Genomic DNA, 19,689 nt, shown 5'->3' with positions numbered 1-19,689 from the left:
CGCTGGAAATACAGCTCCGGCCGCCCGCAAAACCCGGACCGCGGCGGTGGTGGCAGGCACGGCGCGGGCGCGGGCACCGCACCGGCACGCGGGGCCCGGGGCTTGGGCTCTGACGGCACAGGACAGGAAGAGAGAACAGATAACAGGCCCACGCGGGGTGACAGGCTTGCTCAGATGCCTTTAGTATCACAAACTGAAAGCGTGAGAAAATGAGGGAGCAAACCAAGGTGAGATGCCTCATCATTGCGGCCCCCAGACTTATCCAGGCACAAGAATTACCCCAGGACCTGCTTTTCTCTCTGGTTCGGTGTTCCAAAACGATATCTGTCTCTCACACCGAAGAGAATCTTCCACTACTGAGCTAACCTACGCCTCAATCTGTATAACTCTCGCGCCTAGTTCGAACTAACCAAACACCGTATACACCGCACACCTTGTATATTTATTTCACCCCTTCCTTCCACCTAGGGAAAGAAATCACCTCCTACTTTCCACAAAGTTTTGCCCCAGCCACCAGGGGGCGCCTTGCGACCCTGCAACTCTTAATAGTAGTCGCTACGATCCCACATCAGGCCCTGGGATCAGTCATCCCGAGGCGGTTCCCCTAAACTACCCTTTGAGGCCTCTCCCACCAGCCACAAAAGCCAAGTCGCAGCTAGGGAGGGGTCCCGACACTGCCCCCTCCCAGCAAGTGGCGCCACCTTAGGTCGGATCGCTCGGCAGCAGGGAGAGCAAAGCGGGTGAGCGGCGCGGCGCTGGGGGTTATCAATCTCGGCGATCGATAAGTTGCCACTTGGAGAGGGGAGGGCTGTGTCCCCTCGGAGACGAGTTACCCAGGGCAACCTTTCACGGAGGGAAAAAAAAAAAAACCGCTGCCCGCGGAGAGCAGAGCCCGGCCCAGCCCAGCGCGGCGCCCGCCCCAAGCAGGGTGCCCGCGCCCCGCGGTTCCTGGGCCTGAGCGCCCGCCGGGCCCGTGCCCCCCTCGGCTTGCTTCGCGGTCCTGTGGGGCCTTTTTCGCCAAGCTCGTGCTGGGCTGATTGCCGAGGTAGATGCCACCCCCGCAACCCTGCGGCTTGGGAGCACAGGCCGGCACCTGCAGAGAAAGGCCTCAGGCTAAGGGGCCGGTGTGAGCGCACCTAGGGCCATCTCCAAGGCTGAGTCGGGTGACCGAGCTATGCGTCGCCAAGGCAAACGCTCCGACTGCGGGAGACAGAGAGCGAGGCTCCCCGGAGAGGATAGAGTCTGACCAGAGACATCCTCCTGTCTGGGTCCTGGACCCTAGGGGCCACTCCTACTTCGGGGTTAGGACTGTCATCACTGACCATCTCTTTCCCCTCCTCCGCAGCTTGTGCCTCTGAGTGCACACCATCCCAGGCTTCCCGCAGGGACTGAAAGCCGCCGCCCACAGCCTAGGGATGTCCAGCGTTAGACAGAGAAGGGGTGCCAAGGGCCAGGGCAGAGGCCGAGAGGCGCCTGGGAAGGCGCCAAGAAGGAGGGGCCGAATCCGCCGCTCCCCAACCCCCGCCGGCGCCTGGGATCGAGGCCCATGGAGAGAGGCTGACAGGCGGCAGATGGCACACGCTGGGGGAGGGGGCGATTGGCCTCGGCTCGGGGTGCCCCCGCCGCGGGCTGCCTTTCCTAGGTGGAGGGGGAAGGGACCAGCCCCCAACTTGTGCGCTCTGGTTCTCTAGGGCACTGAGACTGCGGACTGTGCCTAGCCTGAAGCCTTGAGGGAGAGAGCCAGACAAAAGAGTGTGGTAGGGAAGGGGGTGTGTGTAGGACTGAAGGAGGGGTTCCTCACTGGCGTGGACGGGTGATTAGGAGACCCTTGTCGCTGCCCTTTTTCCACCCTCAGGGAACTGCGGGAAGCTCCGAGGACGAAGGTGGCAGAAACAGGATGGAGGAGGGGCAGCGTGGGACCGTTTGGAACTAATCTTCAAGGAGAAGGGTCGTGTAGCAGATCACAAAGTTCTTTGGACCCTTCGCGCGCTCCACAGCCACACACGTTTTCCTCTCGACGCTCATCCCTGCCCCCCACTGGCGTGCGGCTACGGTCTCCCAGCTCAGCCGCAGTCAGGGTACGGAGGGAACTCGACCTGGTCCCACAGCTGCGGCTGGAGTCCTCTGACGCTTGTTTCATTTTTAACTCCTTCCAGAAAAAGGTTGTTTTAAGGAAAATTGCAAAGCTACCAAAAAAAAAGAAAACAAAACAAAAAACAGTAGTATCCCCTTTAACTGTCTTCATTCCTTCCTAGCTCCCATCCTTGGGGTCTCAAGGAAAACCTAGTAACTCTGGGGCTTTGCTTCTCACTAACCTGATGACTTTGGACCAAGGCTGATGGTGTTTGACCTCCTGCCTGCATCCTTAGGAAACGCAGAGGTCTCAACCCCTCCCTAGTAAAGCAGGGCCCTTCGGAGGAATGGCTGGAAAAAACACTGCAAAGGACACAAAAGGAGTAGTAATGGGCTCTTCCCTTCCAAGCCCGTCCTTGCTAGCTCAGTGCTCCTTAGGGATATAACTACATGCACCCACAGAGGAAGCTACCCCTTACTTCCAAAAATAGGCAGATTTCTGGTAGAGCCATCTGCAGAGGGTCTAGGAGACAACAGAAACCACACAGGACCAGAGAACAGGACACTAAACGATGGGTTTTGAGGTTTGTGACTTCTAAACTACTGAAGAGTCCCTGTTTCAAGAGATGTGTCTGTACAGGCAAAGTGACCCACACCTGTCATTCCAGCACTTGGAGGCACAGGCAAAAGAATCAGGAGTGGGAGGCTAGGCTAAGCTACACATCAAGACTGTCTCAGAAGACAGAAAGATGACTTGGCATAAATGACTAGGGTGACCACCTTCCCCCGTTCACATCCAGATACAAAGAGACCACAGTTAGTTTAAATAACAAATCATTTGTATGTATGCAATCTGAAATTAATGATTTTCCCCGCCTTCCTAGGAAAAATCGCCACTTGGAGGAGTAATGGTTACAAGTTCATTTCCTTGTACACTTGTTGACTCTAAAGGAACTTGATTGTGTGCCTACTGTGTACCAGAACAATGAACAAAAAACACAGCATTGGGATTCGTTGGGCCCGACTCCCTAGGGAAATAAAAAAGGGGATGCTAACTTTTAATACGTCACCAATAATTACTTAATTCTAGTTTTGAACAATCAGGAGAAAATGGACAGTGTAAGTGATGCCAAAAGCGAGGGTCCCAGTGATGGTCTGACCAAGAGTCTGAAGGGAGGAACCAAGAAAGAACTGCGTACACTATCTGCTGACGTGCCTGGGGGAGAAGGTGCGGACAGTTTCAAGGGAAAGTTGCATAGCTCAGTCAAAGGACCAAAGAAGGCAATTCTAGCCAGGCTTGAAGGGCAATTCAATCAACTCTCCCTCGATGTCTTACTGGAGAGCCTCAAGCAATGAGAAACTTTCTTACCTCCAATTTCTCATCTACAAAATGGATCCCACTGAGTGCTGCCTGTCTAGCACACAGTGAGACCATGAAGCCGTTCCCCTGGCCTTTGCTGCCTTCCCCCTTCCCCATCTTTTACTTTCACCATAGAGAAAGATGACAATCCTATAAACACAAATCCCTTCCTTTTCCTAGTAGACTCTTCCTTCCCTGATGCCACCCCCACCTCCAAGATAGTCTTGCTCCTGAGCTTCTATAAGTTCCCCAGCTGTTCAGACATATTGAGAGGGTTTTGTGCTTTGTGCATGTGTGCGTGCGTGCGTGCATGTGTGCGCACGCGCAGGAGGGCATGCCTGTGCACATGCGCTTTAAAAGATAAAGACGGAACTCAGGACCTTGAGCAGTGCTCTACCACAAGGCTGTACACAGCACAGCTTCCGCTCCATGCACTTCTGTTGTACTTTAATGATCAGTCATCCTCAGTGGAATATACTTCCTGGATCCTCTGGCTCTAGAGACACGTAGGGAACCACAAGCAGACCCTCTGCCTAGCCTGATCTCCTGGCCTGGCAACCCTGGCAGCTCCCTTTCCCGAGTTCCCTGTCTTCTCTCCAGTGTTCAGCACTGGAGTCTGCACATTGTCTCTCCCAGGGACTTGGTGCTGAGGCTTTGGAGGACTCTGAAGAGTGAAGCACAAGAGAGAAGAACGTTTCTTTTTCTGCTTCTAGTTCTCAGCCTGACATTTCTCGGAGGAAAACCCCTGCAGATGCTTCTGAAGTTCCCCAGAGATCTCCATTGTCCCTCTGACCACAACTCAAAGAGGCCAGCAGCAGGCCCAGACATCTGCCTCCCCGGGGCTGTAGGAGCCTAGTGCCAAAAACAATAAGTCGGATGTGAGAACCTCCTTGTCTTCTCCAGTTTCTGCTCAGCTGGGAAAGCCATTTCTATTTTATCATCATCATTATAATTATTTAGTTCTTCAAGCATCAGCAGACTTTGCAGCGAACACCCACACAGCAGCAAGGATACCAACTTGGCAGGAGGGTCCCAGTGGACTCATGCCCTCAGAAAGCTTGAACTGCTGGCCCAGCCTGGAACCTCCACTAGACCCCCACTGTCTCCCTACCCCCCTCCCACCAGTGTACAGCACTCAAGCCTTTGAGCCAAGTTCACTTCCTGCTTTATTCTCTCAGAATATCTATTGTACAGTGTCTGTGGTTGGTTTTACAGATGTTGATATTTCTTATTTTCAATTTAAACAAAATTTTTTTAAAAAATCCAGTATAATGAGTGGAAAATGCTGGTGCATACCCTTAAACCCACCGTTCAGGAGGCAGAGGGCTGCCTGGTCTACATAACGAATTTCAGGCTAGCCAGGGCAACCTATGTAAGACACTGTCTTAAAAAGAAAAAAAAGGAGGGGGGTTGGGGATTTAGCTCAGTGGTAGAGCGCTTGCCTAGCAAGCGCAAGGCCCTGGGTTCGGTCCTCAGCTTCGGAAAAAAAAGGCAGTATAATGAATGTGGTGCCTGATTTTAAAAGCCTTAGGTAGGAATGGCTGAATGAAGTACCCCCAGTATGCGACCTCCAAGTTACGTCACAATGTTCCAGGACTGATCACAAATCCATTAGCCTTAACCAACCATCAACCAAGCTATTAGCAAATTCGATAGCAAAAGATGTGTTAGATTTAGAACTAGGCTCGCATTGAAGTAGAGCCTCATAGATGTAGACTCGAATTTAAAGGCCTTCAAGGCACTGTTGACAAACAATACGATCAAGTGAGGCTGGGACAACATGAACAAGCCACTCATGTACTCACACAGCACACACCCTCAGAGCTCAGCCCCTAAGGGGTCCTAGGTCCAGTCATGAGCAGTAATTCTGGCTGTCCGATGCCTGTGGTAGGACTACCACGAAGAGACAAAGCCTCCGCTTCGCTGGGCTGACAGTTGTCCTGCTGCTCTGCTGACAGGTCCCATGGCAATGATCTGTGTGCATGCTAGGTCTGGTCTGATCCTTCCTTCGATGTCACCTGCTACAGAGGTGACAGCAATGGCAAACACTCCCCTATCTCCAGTCTCTTTTGTGGCCACTACTGTCTGATGCTTCTAAGAAACACCAGGCTGGCTTAGATCACTCAGAGAAGATGGTTGGTTGGTTGGTTAGTGGGTTGGTTGGTGGGTTGGTGGGTTGGTTGGTTGGTTAGTGGGTTGGTTGGTTGGTTGTTGGTTGGTTGGTTAGTGGGTTGGTTGGTGGTTGGTTGGTTGGTGGGTTGGTGGGTTGGTTAGTGGGTTGGTTGGTTGGTTGTTGGTTGGTTGGTTGGTTAGTGGGTTGGTTGGTTGGTTGGTGGGTTGGTTGGTTGGTGGGTTGGTGGGTTGGTTGGTTGGTTGGTTGGTGGGTTGGTGGGTTGGTGGGTTGGTTGGTGGGTTGGTTTGCACCAATGTACAGGTATGTCCCTTCCCTTGTCCATCCGTATTGTATTAGAAGGAAGCTCTTCCTTAGTATACAGGATATAGAGAGATACCATGGAGATTGCAGATCATTAACATGTGTGATCGATCACCAGCTGAGCACACAAGATGACCCAGACATGAAGAAGGGGAATGGGCCCACTGGGGTTCCCCATTACATCCTAGTGCCTTGCAGGTGCTCAGAATATAGTGATGTCATTAAAATAAGAACCATCAGTCCCAGGGACAGACGGAGAAGTTGAACAAATACGTCACTTTCTCTTCCACTCTTGTCATGACTTTCCGATGGCCTTCTGGTAGGATCAGAAACTAAGGGCTAGAAGGCTTTTCCTGCCCAACTAGACCAAAAGCTCTTTGAGACAGTCCCCTAGATTTTGCGACACACTCCCATCTGATCTCATTGCCCTATTCTATCCAGTAAATGCTAGTAAGGGAAGAAGCTGAGGGAACAGAGGTCAGGGGTGAGCTGCCATGAAATATAGTGGTCCGAACTGCAGAAAGAGCCAGGAAGATATGACTTAGAATTGGGATGGATCATGGACCAGCCATAGCCATCACGAGTGAGCTTCAAAGAATCACATCAACTGCATAGGGTGGCTGTGGGGAATAAGTAAGTCGAGAGCCCCTCATGGCGATGCGTCCTGTGGGGCTGGAGCATGTCTGGCAGGTAGCCCTCTGTACGTAGGAAGACCTGAGTTACTGTCCCTGCATCCCAGTTGGTGTAGCTGAGACTCGCACAGAAGCAAGCTCACTTGCAGGGAAGGGGTTAGAGGGAAGAGGGCAGAAGAGCTCCCCTGGGAGGAGCCTTGGGAAGAGTCACCTGTTTTTATCTGCCACTTCCCTGGATTCACAGGGGGAGGGGCTGTCCTTCCCATTGTAAGTGTTCAGCACTGCTGCCAGTTCCTTGCAGTTATGAGCACAACCTGGTTAGTTAGGTTTCCCCGGGGGTGGCCTTTATCTGCCTCAGTCTCCCGATGTGCAAAATCCTTCCGCCTTTCTGAATGAAGAAACCATTCTCGACCCACCTTCTGACCCAAAAGGCACTAGGCCAGAGTTCAGAGCCCGAGGGAGTAGAGAGAATTCAGGCAAAAGGCCACTAAAGAGAGGTTTACGGGGATTGGGCCCCGCAGGGATGGGAGCAGGGGGGCGGGGCCCAGGCCCCAGTGGACAAGCCTGGTGCACATTTCCCAGGGCCTGCTGCTGCCTCCTCTGAGTGGCCTGGCCCCATCCTGGTCATGCACATTGGGACATGCCAGGGCCTGGCTTCCCAGGGGCTGGAGGGAGCTCCCGCAGGGGACTTCAAAAGCCCAAATGCCTTTCAGAAAGAAGCTAAAACTTTCTGCTTAACCAAAGCCTCCACAGGAGAAGAACAGGCCTGGCCCTTTTCTTTTTAAGTCTCTTTATTTTCCAGCCGGCTGGCCTGGTCATTCTCTCTCTCTCTCTCTCTCTCTCTTTTTTTTTTTTTTTTTTTCTTCCTATTATAAACGGTCCCAGCTGCAACACACAGGAAAAAAAGCCATCTCCTAGGCCTGGGCAGGGGCTGTTTGCAGCCTCAGCGCCTGGCCAACCTCCTGGGGCCTACAAAAGCAGCTCTGGCCTCTGGCACCCACTGGGAGAGGCTCAGGAGCCCCGCCCAAAGCTAAAGCCTCGGCAGGAGGAGGGAAGGATTCTGGAAGTGTTTGCCTGCACTCCAATCTTCCTGTCCCTGGGAGCCAAGATGTCAGGGACAGAAAATGTAGGATCAGGAATCAGGTACGCCTTCTCAGATCCACAGTATTCTGGGTCCTTCCAGATGATCCAGAATGGACTAGGAAAAAAATGGGGAAAACAGTCTGGAGAGAAGTTATACAAGGATAAAACTGTTTTTTAGGCCCAACACCAGGTAACAAAAGAAAGCCTGGGGGTGGGCCAGGGGCACCCTGGGGCTGCTGGAATGTGTCCCTCCTTTCAGCTGCTGTCCTGTCTCCCAGTGAGACATTTCATCTCTGTAGGCCTCTATTCCTTTATCAGTGAAAGGAAGGGGCCATCCATGTCCACCTTGTAGGACTGCTGAGGCTAAGTGAGCTGCCGCCACTGGGTAGGTTCTTAGTACCGCGCTCAAAAAAGTTACCTCTTATTGTCTGTAAATGCAAGGGCTTGTTTCATTCGCTTGGTCAGTGTTTATTTGTTACTTCCTGGGGTCTGGGCTCTGATGGGCACAGCTGGGTCAGTGGGAGAAGTCCCTGATTGGGTGGATCTTGAGTAGGGGTAAGCTAACAGATACACTGGACCTGACACATGGTACAGCCCAATCTTCTCTTTTGATACCAGAAGTACAGCAGGATTTCTGAGCCAAGAAACCAGGAAGATGCCATAAAGAAACTCAGAGTTCACAGAGGGCTTGGGCTCGCCTTGCCTTTCTTTCAAAAATTAGTAAAGACAGTGCGACAGGGTACTCATATACATAAATCTTTACAAAAATATATGTTGACAATGGGTTTAAGCATTCCTGTGGTGTCTTTAAATGGAACTGGGCCCCAGGCCTACAGTTTGCACAGCTCCAACTGGGTCCCTCTAGTTAGCCTCTGAGGCACCCAGGTTTCCACCCTAATGCTAGGAAGGGGACCCCTTGTCCTGATGCCTCTTAAGGAATGTTTCCCCACCTCCAACAACCTCCTGAATATGACCTGCCAGCAGGGGGGTTATACTGGGGCTCTTCATAGCTAACCCAGGTTCCTGACAGCTGCTCATAGACATTTAGTCTCCTGTTGGGGGGGGGGGGGGGTGGCAGGCTACCATCTCAAAGCCCATACAATACAAAACAACTTCTCCTCACCCTCTGGTCACAGGACCCCACTGGGCAAAAGCAAGGCAGGACTGATTGAGTAAGGCTGGGGACAGACAGATCTGCATCCAACTCCAGGTTAGTTCAACAAAGTTCCACTGTCTGGGAAAAGGAGCGTCCGTCATCCCGGTCCTTTCTCCAAGTTCCCTCCTGGACAGCCCCCCACCAATGTCTAACAGGGAACTCTCCCAGCAGGTCCAAGTTGCTGCCCACAAGGAGGGAGGCTCCCTTTCCCCATTAGGAAAGCAGGCTCAGAGAAGACGGTAGGGTTCCTGGTTACTGGATGCACAATACTTAAGAGAAAGAGTCAGGATTTTTTATTTGTGATATGGTCTCGGATATTCCCAGGCTGGCTTCAGACTCACTATGCAGCCCACTATGGAAGCAAGGATAATTTTGAACAAATGGGATTCCAGCCTTTACTTCCCAAGTGCTGAGATGAGAGCCACGTGCCACCATGCCCAGTTTTACTCGCTCTGCCAACATAAGCTTCACCCCAGCCCTTATTTTGTTTTATTTGAGAGAGCATAACTGAATAGCTCAGGCTGGCCCCAAGTCTCAGTGATCCTCCTGCCTCAGCCTCCCCTAAACTAGGATTACAAGTGTTAGCCTCTGTGCCTTAGCAGCCCGGACTGAAATCAAGCTGCATCCTCCTCTGGAGTAGGAAATGCATCCTCTCCAGTTAATTTCAGTTTCTATAGTTTGCCTGAAGCACAGCGTGGACTTATTGATTTTAGATAGGGGATGCTGAGATAGACATTTAAACAACTGGGGGGGTGGAGAGAGAGAGAGAGAGAGAGAGAGAGAGAGAGAGAGAGAGAGAGAGAGAGAGAGAGGATATCTGGGAATCACAGACAGTCCAACAGAGGTAATAACCATCCACCAAATCTCCATCAATCCAAAATTATTTTTTGTTCCTTTTTAGTTGGGAAATATATTTTGTTTTGTTTTGTTTTTTTTTTTGAGACAAGTTCTTATGTAGCACAGGCTGGTCTTGAACTCACTAGACAGGTGAGGCTGGAACTCCAGATTCCCCCTGCTTCTACCTCTCAAGTTCTCATATTACAAGTACGCGCCATAATGCTGGGCTTCAGATGGTTTTGAAAGGTTTGTTTTTAAAGACTGGAAGGCACTGGCTGCTCTTCCGGAGGACCTGACTCCAGTTCTCAACACCCACATGGCAACTTGCACTGTAAGGCAAACACTTGTACCCATAAATACTTTTTAAAAAAACTAAAGACTCTGGGGGATGGAGGCATTGGAGAGATAGCTCAGTGACTAAGAGCACTGGCTGCTCTTCTAGAGGACCCAGGTTCAATTCCCAGCACCCACATGGCAGTTCACAACTGTCTGTAACTCTTGTTATAGGGGATCTAACACCCTTAAATAGACATATATGTAGTCAAAACACCAATGTATATAAAAGAAAAATAAACATTTAAAAAAATTAAAGACTAGGGCTGGAGAGATGGCTAAATGGTTAAAAGCACCGACTGCTCTTCCAGAGGAGTTCAATTCCCACCAACCACATGGGGACTCACAACCATCTGTAAGGAGATCCGATGCCCTCTTCTGGTGTGCCTGAAGACAGCGACAGTGTACTCATATACATGAAATAGATAATTCATTAAAATATAAAGAAAGGAGAATCGAAGAGTAATTTTTTTAAATATTTATTTATTGTATATGAGTACACTGTCACTGTCTTCGGACACACCAGAAGAGGGCTTTGGGCCCCATTACAGATGGTTGTGAGCCACCATGTGGTTGTTGAGAATTGAACTCAGTCCCTCTGGAAGAGCAGTCGGTGTTCTTAACCTCTGAGCCATCTCTCCAGCCCGAAGAGTAATTTTTATGATTTTTAGCTATGTGTATATGATGAAGACTGGATGGGCATCTAACTGTGGGCGCCCAAGATGGGTCAGATCCCTCTGGACTCAGAATTACAGGCAGTTCTGACCTTCCTGACATGGGTGGTGAGTACTGAACGTGGGTACTCTGGAAGAGCAGAAAATGCTCTTAAGTTTTTTTTTTCTTTTCTTTTTTTCGGAGCTGGGGACCAAACCCAGGGCCTTGTGCTTGCTAGGCAAGCACTCTACCACTGAGCTAAATCCCCAACCCCAAGTTTTTTTATTATTGCTAGTTTAGGTATATGGGTGTATGTACTCTGTGTACTGCATACATGCCTGGTGCCCATGGAGGCCAGAGGTGGTATGGGATGCCCTGAAATTAGAGATGCAGATCGTTATGAGCCACTGAGTAGGTGTTAGGAATAAAACCCAGACCCTCTAAAAGGGTAGCCAGTGCTTTTAAGTACTAAGCCTCTCTCCAGGCCCCTGGCCTATAATTTTTAAGATGCAGAAAATAATGGATTATAAATTCACGTTTCTTCATGGATGTCTTGCTGGAGAGGGCTTTCTTAGATATGAACAATTTATGTTTTCTTCCTCTTATTCAACTACAGCTGTCAGTTAGATGTCTTGGTTATCCTTATCTCCTCCAATTGGCATCAAGCATTCCTACTTATGACTGGGAAGGGGCAAGCCCCCAATATTTAGATGTTTGCACTCAGGAAGAGAGCTTTAGAAACCCTGGTGGAAATGCCGGGCTCTTGGCTACCTGCGGGGCAAAATCACAGACAGTGTCAGGAACAGCAGACAGGCAGCACGTCAAGTAGAATTTGCTTTCCAGACATCCAGACATGCTAGAGCCGTCCACACCAAGGACACACACACACACACACACACACACACACACACACACACACACACAAGATTGTAGGTTGTAATTTTGGACTCTACTTAGGCCAACTACCCCCTGCCCCCACAGATAAACGTGTTCAGCATCCTCCATATGCAAACACATTTGTAGAGCTCATCCCAACATTGGGAGTCCATAACCAGATATTCCGAAATGTTCTCTTGGGCAAGTGCATGGTCTTCCTGAGGCTTTGGGCAAAGCTGTGCAGAAACACTGGGAGAATTACAGTAGGAACAAGTCATTGTTCTATTCCAAATGGTTTATCAAAACCGAGCTCCAAGTGCTATGAACCAATGAGTTTACTGGACTTCCTTCCTTATTTATTTATTCATTTATTTATTTAACTAGTTAGTTTTTGGTTTGTTTGTTTGTTTGTTTTTAAACAAGAGTCTCACTATATGGCTCTGGCTGTCCTGGCACTCACCACATAGATCAGGATGGCCTCGAACTCCCAGAGGTTTGCCTACCCCTTCCCACGCCCAATCCCAAGTGCGGGCATTAAAGACATGCAATGCCACTGCCCAGTTATAAGGCTCTGTCTTGGCAAGTAGGTACAGACGATGGCGGTATTGTGCAGACAGTGCCTTGTAGACTATCAGGGCACAAGCTGTCCATCACTATGACAACCCTATGGTGACTTTAACCTGTGTCTCCATAATGACTCCCATGTCTCTCCTGTATCACCACACCCAGCTTCTGAAATGCTGAGGACTGAAACCACTGCCTCATGCAGGCTTCACAAGCACTCTACCAAGAAGATACAAGGGCCTCCAGTTCCTTTTCCTTGAGCACACAGTAGCACACCTATAAATGTGTTACAATGTTAACCTTTGGTCTACCGTGTAAATGTTTCCGTTTTTTGTTACTTTGAAAAGCTTGTGTGTTTGTCTTATTTTGTTTGAGGCAGGGTCTTATTATGTAGTCCCAAGTGTTCTGAACTGAGTAGACCATGTGGCCCAGAATTCACAGAGATCTGCCTGCCTCTGCCTCCTCAGTTCTGGCATTAAAGGTGGGTGTACTACCACCAGCCAGCTTTGAAAGGCATTTTTAAGTCTCCGGCTATCTTTGTCCCAGGATGAAACCTCGGGGGTGTGGATAAGGCACAAAAGCTAGGAGGGTTGTTTGTTGGACATAATTTTGTCTGTAGCAGTGCTTCCTAATGCTCCGACCCTTTAATCCACTTCTTCATCTTGTGGGGAGCCCCTAACCATAAAATTATTTTTATTGGTACTTTTTTCAAGATTTATTATATATAAATACACCTTAGCTGTCTTTCAGACACACCAGAAGATATCAGATCCCATTATAGATGGTTGTGAGCCACGATGTGGTTGCTGGGATTTGAACTCAGGACCTCTGGAACAGCAGTATGTGTTCTTAACCACTGAGCCATCTCTCTAGCCTCCTTGTTGGTACTTCATAACTGTAAGTTTGTTGCTGTTTTTGAACTGTAATATAAATATCTGATATGCTGGGTGTCTGATATGCAGTCCCTGTGAAAGGGTCCTTTAAGCCCTAAAAGGTCATGACCCACAGATTGAGAATCACTGGTCTACGTGTGTGTGTGTGTGTGTGTGTGTGTGTGTGTGTGTGTACACATACATATATGGACACATACTCTGTGATAGTTAATCTTCATTATCAGTTTGATAGGATCTAGAACTATCATGGCAACATACCTTCCAATAAATCATGTCTATAAGGGTATTATAATGGTATATCTAGGAACAATTAAGTCCAGAGGGAGTCTCCACTCTAAATGTGGGAGCTGAACACCTCCTTCAGCTCCCTGACTAAGAATACAGTGTGACCAGCTACTTCCTATTCCTGCCTCCATTCCTTTCCTGCCATGGTGGTGTAGGATGTGGCATGAGCTAAGGTACATCCTCCTTCCTAGGTTGCCATTGTTAGGTGTTATACTCAAAACAGTAAGAAAAATAGCTAACACATACACTGACAATTTACTCTTTTTTCTCCAAAAATAATTATTAGATGCCCCTCCCCCCTCATTGGGTTTCTATTGTTGTGATAAGACCATAACAAAGAGCAACTTGGGAGGAAAAGGATTATTTAATCCTATAGCCTGCCATGAGGAGAATCGGGGTAGGAACTAGAGCAAGGACCATGGGGAAACCCTGTTTCCTGGCTTGCTCCTCTTGTCTTGCTCAGTCTGCTTTCTTATAGCATGAAGGGACCACCTGCCCAGGGATGGTCCCACCATGAGTGGCAGGGGGGAGGGGACCAACACTCCCACATCCATCATCCAACAAGAAAATGCCCTACAGTCTTGCCCACAGCCCAACCCTCCTAATGCTGCAATCCTTTAATACAGTTTCTCATGTTGTGCTGACCACCACCACCACCTCTGATTATAAAATCATTCTGTTGCTACTTCGTAGCTGTAATTTCGTTACTGTTATGAATTTTAAAGTAAATATGCAGAATATTTGATATGTGACCTCCAATGGGGTCACAAGCATTCTCTCTCTCTCTCTCTCTCTCTCTCTCTCTCTCTCTCTCTCTCCTTCCCCTTCTCTGTCTCTCTCTCTCTCCCTCCTTCCCTCCCTCCCCCCTTTCTGTCTCTCTGTCTCTCTCTTTCCCTCTCTCTCTCTCAAAAGTTTCTCTGCTAGCCCTGGCTGTTCTAGAACTCGCTCTGTAGACCAGACCGGCCTCTAACTCACAGAGATCCACCTGCCTGTGCCCCCCAAGTAATGGGATTAAAGGCATATGTTACCATGACCCATACCCTCTCTTTAAAGTGGTCAAGTCAGAGAGAGGGTATGCCCTCCATGGTCACCTTGCCTTGCCCACAACACCCTCCCCTCCAGCTTCCTCCAGTTCTCTTTTCCTCAGTCTTCCGCGTTCTGGCCACGTTTCAACTTGAATTCCACAGCCACAATGATGTTGGCATTGTTTTAGCACTCCCAGATATTTGCAGAGGAAAGATGCAAAGTTAAACAGCCCCAGGAGAGAGGCGGGACTGGGGAGGTTTAGGGCCTTCCACAAACCTTGGACGACAGAGATGGAGAAGGCCGAGGCATACACTTGGAAAATAACCGTGTGCTTGGATCCAGGGTTCTCCTCCCTAACTCTTCATTCCTAAAACAAGCCTGGCCTCCCGGGTCTTTAAAGGAGTGAGGAAGCAGGTGAATGCTCCGCGACTCCCAGAACAGGGGGAAAAACGCTTCTGGCATTAAACAAAGCCTTTTTATATTTAAACTGGCAGCCCAGGATTTTCAGGAAAGTTCCCCAAGCGTCGCTGCGTGTGTGCACAAAAAATTATGCCCCGGTGTATAAACACGGTTGGATGCAGAAACACCAGCCTGCAGGGCACAAGCCCAGCTCGACCTGCGAGCTCCCGTGCTCCACATCCCGCACACCCAGCCGCACCCAGCGCATGGGAGGGGGGTTCGCTTGACAGGGTCGGAGGAGTGGGCTCCACCAGGAATTCCAGAGCCACAGGGAAGAGGAAAGGAATGCCGCAGGGGTTCAGGAGGGAGGGGGACCTTCCCCTATTGCTAAGCTGTCCAGATGGTAGTGAAGAAACCGGAAGAACATGGGGCACACAGTCAGGACTTTGGGGGCAAGCGCCGGGTCTTTGTTGGATGACTTGCAAGTGAGGTTCGCAGGCGAGTAGTCCCGGAGTCCTGTCCTCAGGGGCACCACTGAAAGCACAGGGCGTCAGTGCACAAGACTCGACGTCCCCTGCAGTCGGGTCTGGACAGTGACTCCTCAGGGTCCTGGAGTTCTTTATTGCTGGGGTCAGAGAACACTCTGGATAGGTTCAGTGGCCCTCCGAAGGGAAACTAGGGCCCAAGACCCTCCACTGGCCAATATCCTTGTGAATAACTTTTTCGTTTCGTTTTTAATGGAGTCCCACTGGCTACAGTTGGATTGAACTCTGCAGCTTCTCGGCACACCTTGCCCAGCCCAGAAAGACATCCTACCCTAGGCCAAGGGGTCAGTTATGCCTGGGTCCCCGTGTTACAAGACCGGATTTCCTCTTTAAAGCCAGACTATCTCCCAGAGGGAGTCAAGCTACTGTGTTACTATCAGTGCAAAGAGCTAAACAAAGCTGCCCGGGACCCCTAGGGCCGCAGGCAAAGCCAAGACTCTTTAGCCTCTGCCTGCCCCTTCTCTGTCTAAGGCATTTCTGACGCTCAATAGGGAAAAGCCAGCCCCACCAGAACATGGTTACAGCTGGCCAAGCTGAGGCCTAGAATGTTTTCCTCAAACTGTTGAACTCCACAGCTGGTCAGAGGCAGAAATGTGGCCCAAATGGATGTCCTCAAACCCCAGCTGTGGGGAACTTTATTATGTCTCAGTCTTGAAGCAAATGGACTTGTTTTCCAAGTACAGCGCAAACTACTTAGACAAAAACAGCTACCAGTTGCTTCCTGTCATTGTTCACAGAGCACCTTTTCTGAGCCGGAGCCACTGCCTGGAAGAAAGAATCCCTCCTGAACTGTATTGCCCCACCGCCCGTGGTTCTCAACAAGGGAATGTCACTAACTCCAGTCACCAAGCCAGTACCTTGCACAGCCAGGGTTCACATGACAGCTACTGCCCATGTACAGGAGCTGTCCCACCCCAGCCCCAAAGTCCTAACTACTCCTCAGTACTGAAGGTGACAGAAATTTTCTAGTGCAAAGCCGGCAAGCAAAACCCCGTCTGGCACACTGCCTTCTTTCCTTTATGCTCCCACGTGAGTGTTGAAAACAGGTAAAAATCAGTCAATTTCGCACTAAAATCTTAATTTCTGACTTTTTCCCCCCAACAGTTGGTGGATCAGACAGCAGCAAGTCCTGACTCGTGTGTCCTGTCATTCAGTGGATGGGATACTGAGGACAGAGAGAGACAAAGGCCTGTGCAAGCACCTACCGGTCAAGTTAAGGAGAGAGCTGGTCTTGGTCTGTAATCTCTGGAAGCAGAAGGATCAGGAGTTCAAAGACAGCTTAAGTAACACAAAGAAGTTTGGGGATATAACTTAGAGATAGAGAGCTTGCCTGACACATTTGAGAGGGAAAGGGAGGAGAGCAGGGGAGGGGAGGGGAGGAGAGGGGAGGGGAGGGGAGGAGAGAAGTGGAAACAGGAGAAGAAAGGAGAGAAAGAGGAGGGGAGGGGAGAGGAGAGAAGAGAATAGAGGGAAGAGGAGGGGAGGGGAGAGGAGAGAAGAGAATAGAGGGGAGAGGAGGGGAGGGGAGGGGAGGGGAGGGGAGAGAGGCTAAAGCCAGGGCCCTGGCTCTCACACCTGCTCACTTTGAACCTTCCCAATTGCTGCTGCTGAGCCCAATTTCTCTACCTTGCAGAGCAGGGGAGGCCTCTGTTGTGAGTAGGGACCACTCAGGCACCTTTTGGCTGCTGCAACCCCTGTCCAATGTCCTGCCACATAATGCTGCAGGAGGCCAGTGTGACCCTCGCTAGGGTTAGAAGGGCCTGGCTTGTGAGCCAGCATCCAGGGGGTATTTATCCCCAGCACTCCCAAGTGGGAGCCTCATGAAAATTGTTGGGAACGGTGTGGCATGGGGACAGGGTGGACTGCAGAGGGAATAGGACACTGGCAGGGACATGCAATTCAGATGGGACAGCCATAGGACCATTCAAACTTTGCTTCCTCTCAAGAATGATGAGAAACAGCTGAAAGGGATTTTAGGACTAAGGGATCAGCTAAGGAGCTGGCACTAAAGACAATAGCTAGGAAGAGACAGTCCCAACTGCCTGTCAACACAGAGTACTACAACAGGGTAGCTAGGTGGGTGGGGAAACCCTAGAGCAGGGCAGGTTCTGGGAAGTGGAACATGGGTGGTAAGCTCGAGTGCTGCCTTCTCTCATGCTAGTGCAGTTCTGAGGATCAGCAGGGGGATCCTGAACAGGCCACTGAGCCACACACACCCTACCCACTGTCTTCTAGTTCTATCCACTTCTTCAAGTCTGGCTGGGAGATGTTAACCCTTTTTTGTTCTGCAGTCCTCTTTAGAAAAACAAGTGTGGGTTGGGGATATGACTGAATGGGTCAGAGAATTTACTGTGCAAGCATAGAGCCCCAGGTTCACATGCGATTGTAACTCCAGCACCAAGGGGGATAAAAAACGAAGGTATCACTGGGGCTTGCTGGTCAGGCAGCCCCCAAAAGACAGTGAGCTCCAGGTTCAGTGAGAAACACACACACACACACACACACACACACACGGTCCATGCCAGGCCCGGTGGCACATGATAGAGATGCCAGTACTCAGGAGGCTGAGACAAGAGAGTTGAAAGTTCAAAGCCAGCCTGGGACATTTCAAGCTATAAGACAACAACTCAGATGGCCAAAGCGGGCGATGTCTTGAGTCTGCTGAAAGGAACCGGGTGACAACTCTCAGTTTAGCAAGGGTTCCAGATAAAAGTGGACGTCCTGGGTTTTCTTGCCTTCACTATGATGCCATGTGATGGGGCCTACAGATGACTCAGGAAGCGTGACTGGATTACTCTTCCCAGGAGGAAAAGTTATGCATGAGTTTCAGGATGAAAATCAGGCCACAAGGTTTCCCAAGACAGCCTTTGTGACTCTCCTTGCTTTATGGGACTCAGTGCCCTGACTTCTTTAAATATGAGCCTAGCTATCATCACAAGAAAAGTAATGCTGGGACAGCATCTCCAGTGCTGGGGCAGGCCTCCTCCTCCAGCTGTCCAGTTAGGGGAAAGGGTATTGCTGATTGGGATGCCAGGCCGAGTTCACTTTCTTTTCTGGGACTGCCTGTCACAGAGACCTGAAGGGTGGGACCCGGGCATCGGAAAGACAGGGTCCTTTCTTCCCTGCTACTTTGCCTCCCAAGCTTTAGCGAAGAGCCAGGCTCCATGTGACCCTGAAAGAAGATTAGAGAGGTGACTATGGTGAATTAACTGTCTGAGTAGAAAGAACATCAAGGAAGCAGGACAGAATCCATTTGGAAGCAGCCTGGTCTGGGTTCAAATTCTGCCCCTGTTAGAACTGTCTGGCCTTGAGAATGTTCCTTAACCTCCTCCCTGCAAAATGGGAATAATAATGATACCAATAGCAACCCATATTTAACAAAGCGTGGTAGCACTACCTGGGAAGGCTGTGACAGGAGAATGATGAGAATGATGATGGCGGTGGTAGTTTAGAGGTAAGGTCTCACTATAAATAGTTAGACCTTATAACAGTCATGCCTCACCTTCCCAAATACTGAGAATCACCACCCCAAGATGAAGCCAAATAATTTAGCCATACCTCAGCCGACCAAACAAGGTCCTTGATCCCTGCCTTCCAGATTATGAGAGTCATAAACAATGGTGTACAGATCATCGTGGCATCCTTGTCTGCCTCGCACACAAGTGGCATGCTACTTCTGCTGTGGCTGCTGTGACAGTGGCTGCTGTAACAAGGATTACAAACTGGGTGCATTAAACAACATGGACTCGTGTGGGAGACATCAAGCAGGCCTTTAATCCTGGTATTCAGGAAGCAGAGACAGGAGGACCTCTATGAGTTTAAGGCCAGTCTGATCTGCAGTGCAAGTTCTAGAAGAGCCAAGGCCATACAGAGAAAACCTATCTTGAAAAACCAACTGCTGCTGCTGCTGATACTACTACTACTACTACTACTACTACTACTACTACTACTATTACTACTGCTATTACTACTGCTATTACTACTACTATTACTACTACTATTGCTACTGTCATTACTACTACTATTACTGCTACTACTACTATTACTACTACTGCTGCTACTACTACTACTACTGTTATTACTACTACTATTACTACTACTATTAGTACTGCTATTACTACTATTATTACTACTACTATTGCTACTGTTATTACTTATTACTGCTACTACTACTATTACTACTACTGCTACTACTACTATTATTACTACTACTATTACTACTGCTATTACTACTACTATTAGTACTGCTATTACTACTACTGTTACTACTACTATTGCTACTGTTATTACTACTACTATTACTGCTACTATTACTATTACTACTATTATTACTACTACAACTACTATTACTGCTACTACTACTACTATTACTACTACTATTACTACTAATAATAATGATAATAATAGGATTGGAAAGATGGCTCAGTGCTTAAGAGCACCAACTGTTCTTCCAGAGGTCCTGAGTTCAATTCCCAGCAACCACATGGTGGTTCACAACCATGTGTAATGAGATCTGATGCCCTCTTCTGGTGTGTTTGA

General features: G+C 49.4%; 1 protein-coding gene and 1 long non-coding RNA gene across 2 annotated transcripts in view; one reads left to right on the top strand and one right to left on the bottom strand.

Moving 5' to 3' along the window:
• Zfp423 (zinc finger protein 423) overlaps positions 1–1,390 on the bottom strand; it is a 298,489-nt gene extending 297,099 nt beyond the window's left edge. Inside the window, exon 1 of the mRNA XM_087595328.1 lies at positions 1,137–1,390. Coding sequence (XP_087451454.1) covers positions 1,137–1,146 — 10 coding nt within the window. The 5' untranslated portion in view covers positions 1,147–1,390. The remainder of the gene's footprint in view (positions 1–1,136) is intronic.
• Positions 551–3,135, top strand: LOC147999360 (uncharacterized). Its single transcript, XR_015643572.1, has 2 exons — positions 551–740; positions 1,856–3,135. It is a non-coding gene; the product is annotated as an uncharacterized LOC147999360 (long non-coding RNA).
• Positions 3,136–19,689: the final 16,554 nt, after the last annotated feature.

The sequence above is a fragment of the Rattus norvegicus genome, chromosome 19 (assembly GCF_021556685.1).
Source record: "Rattus norvegicus strain SHRSP/BbbUtx chromosome 19, alternate assembly SHRSP_T2T, whole genome shotgun sequence".
In the NCBI taxonomy this organism is placed as follows: Eukaryota; Metazoa; Chordata; class Mammalia; order Rodentia; family Muridae; genus Rattus; species Rattus norvegicus.
Note: the sequence above shows the minus strand (reverse complement) of the source record. Positions and strands in the feature narration are given on the sequence as shown.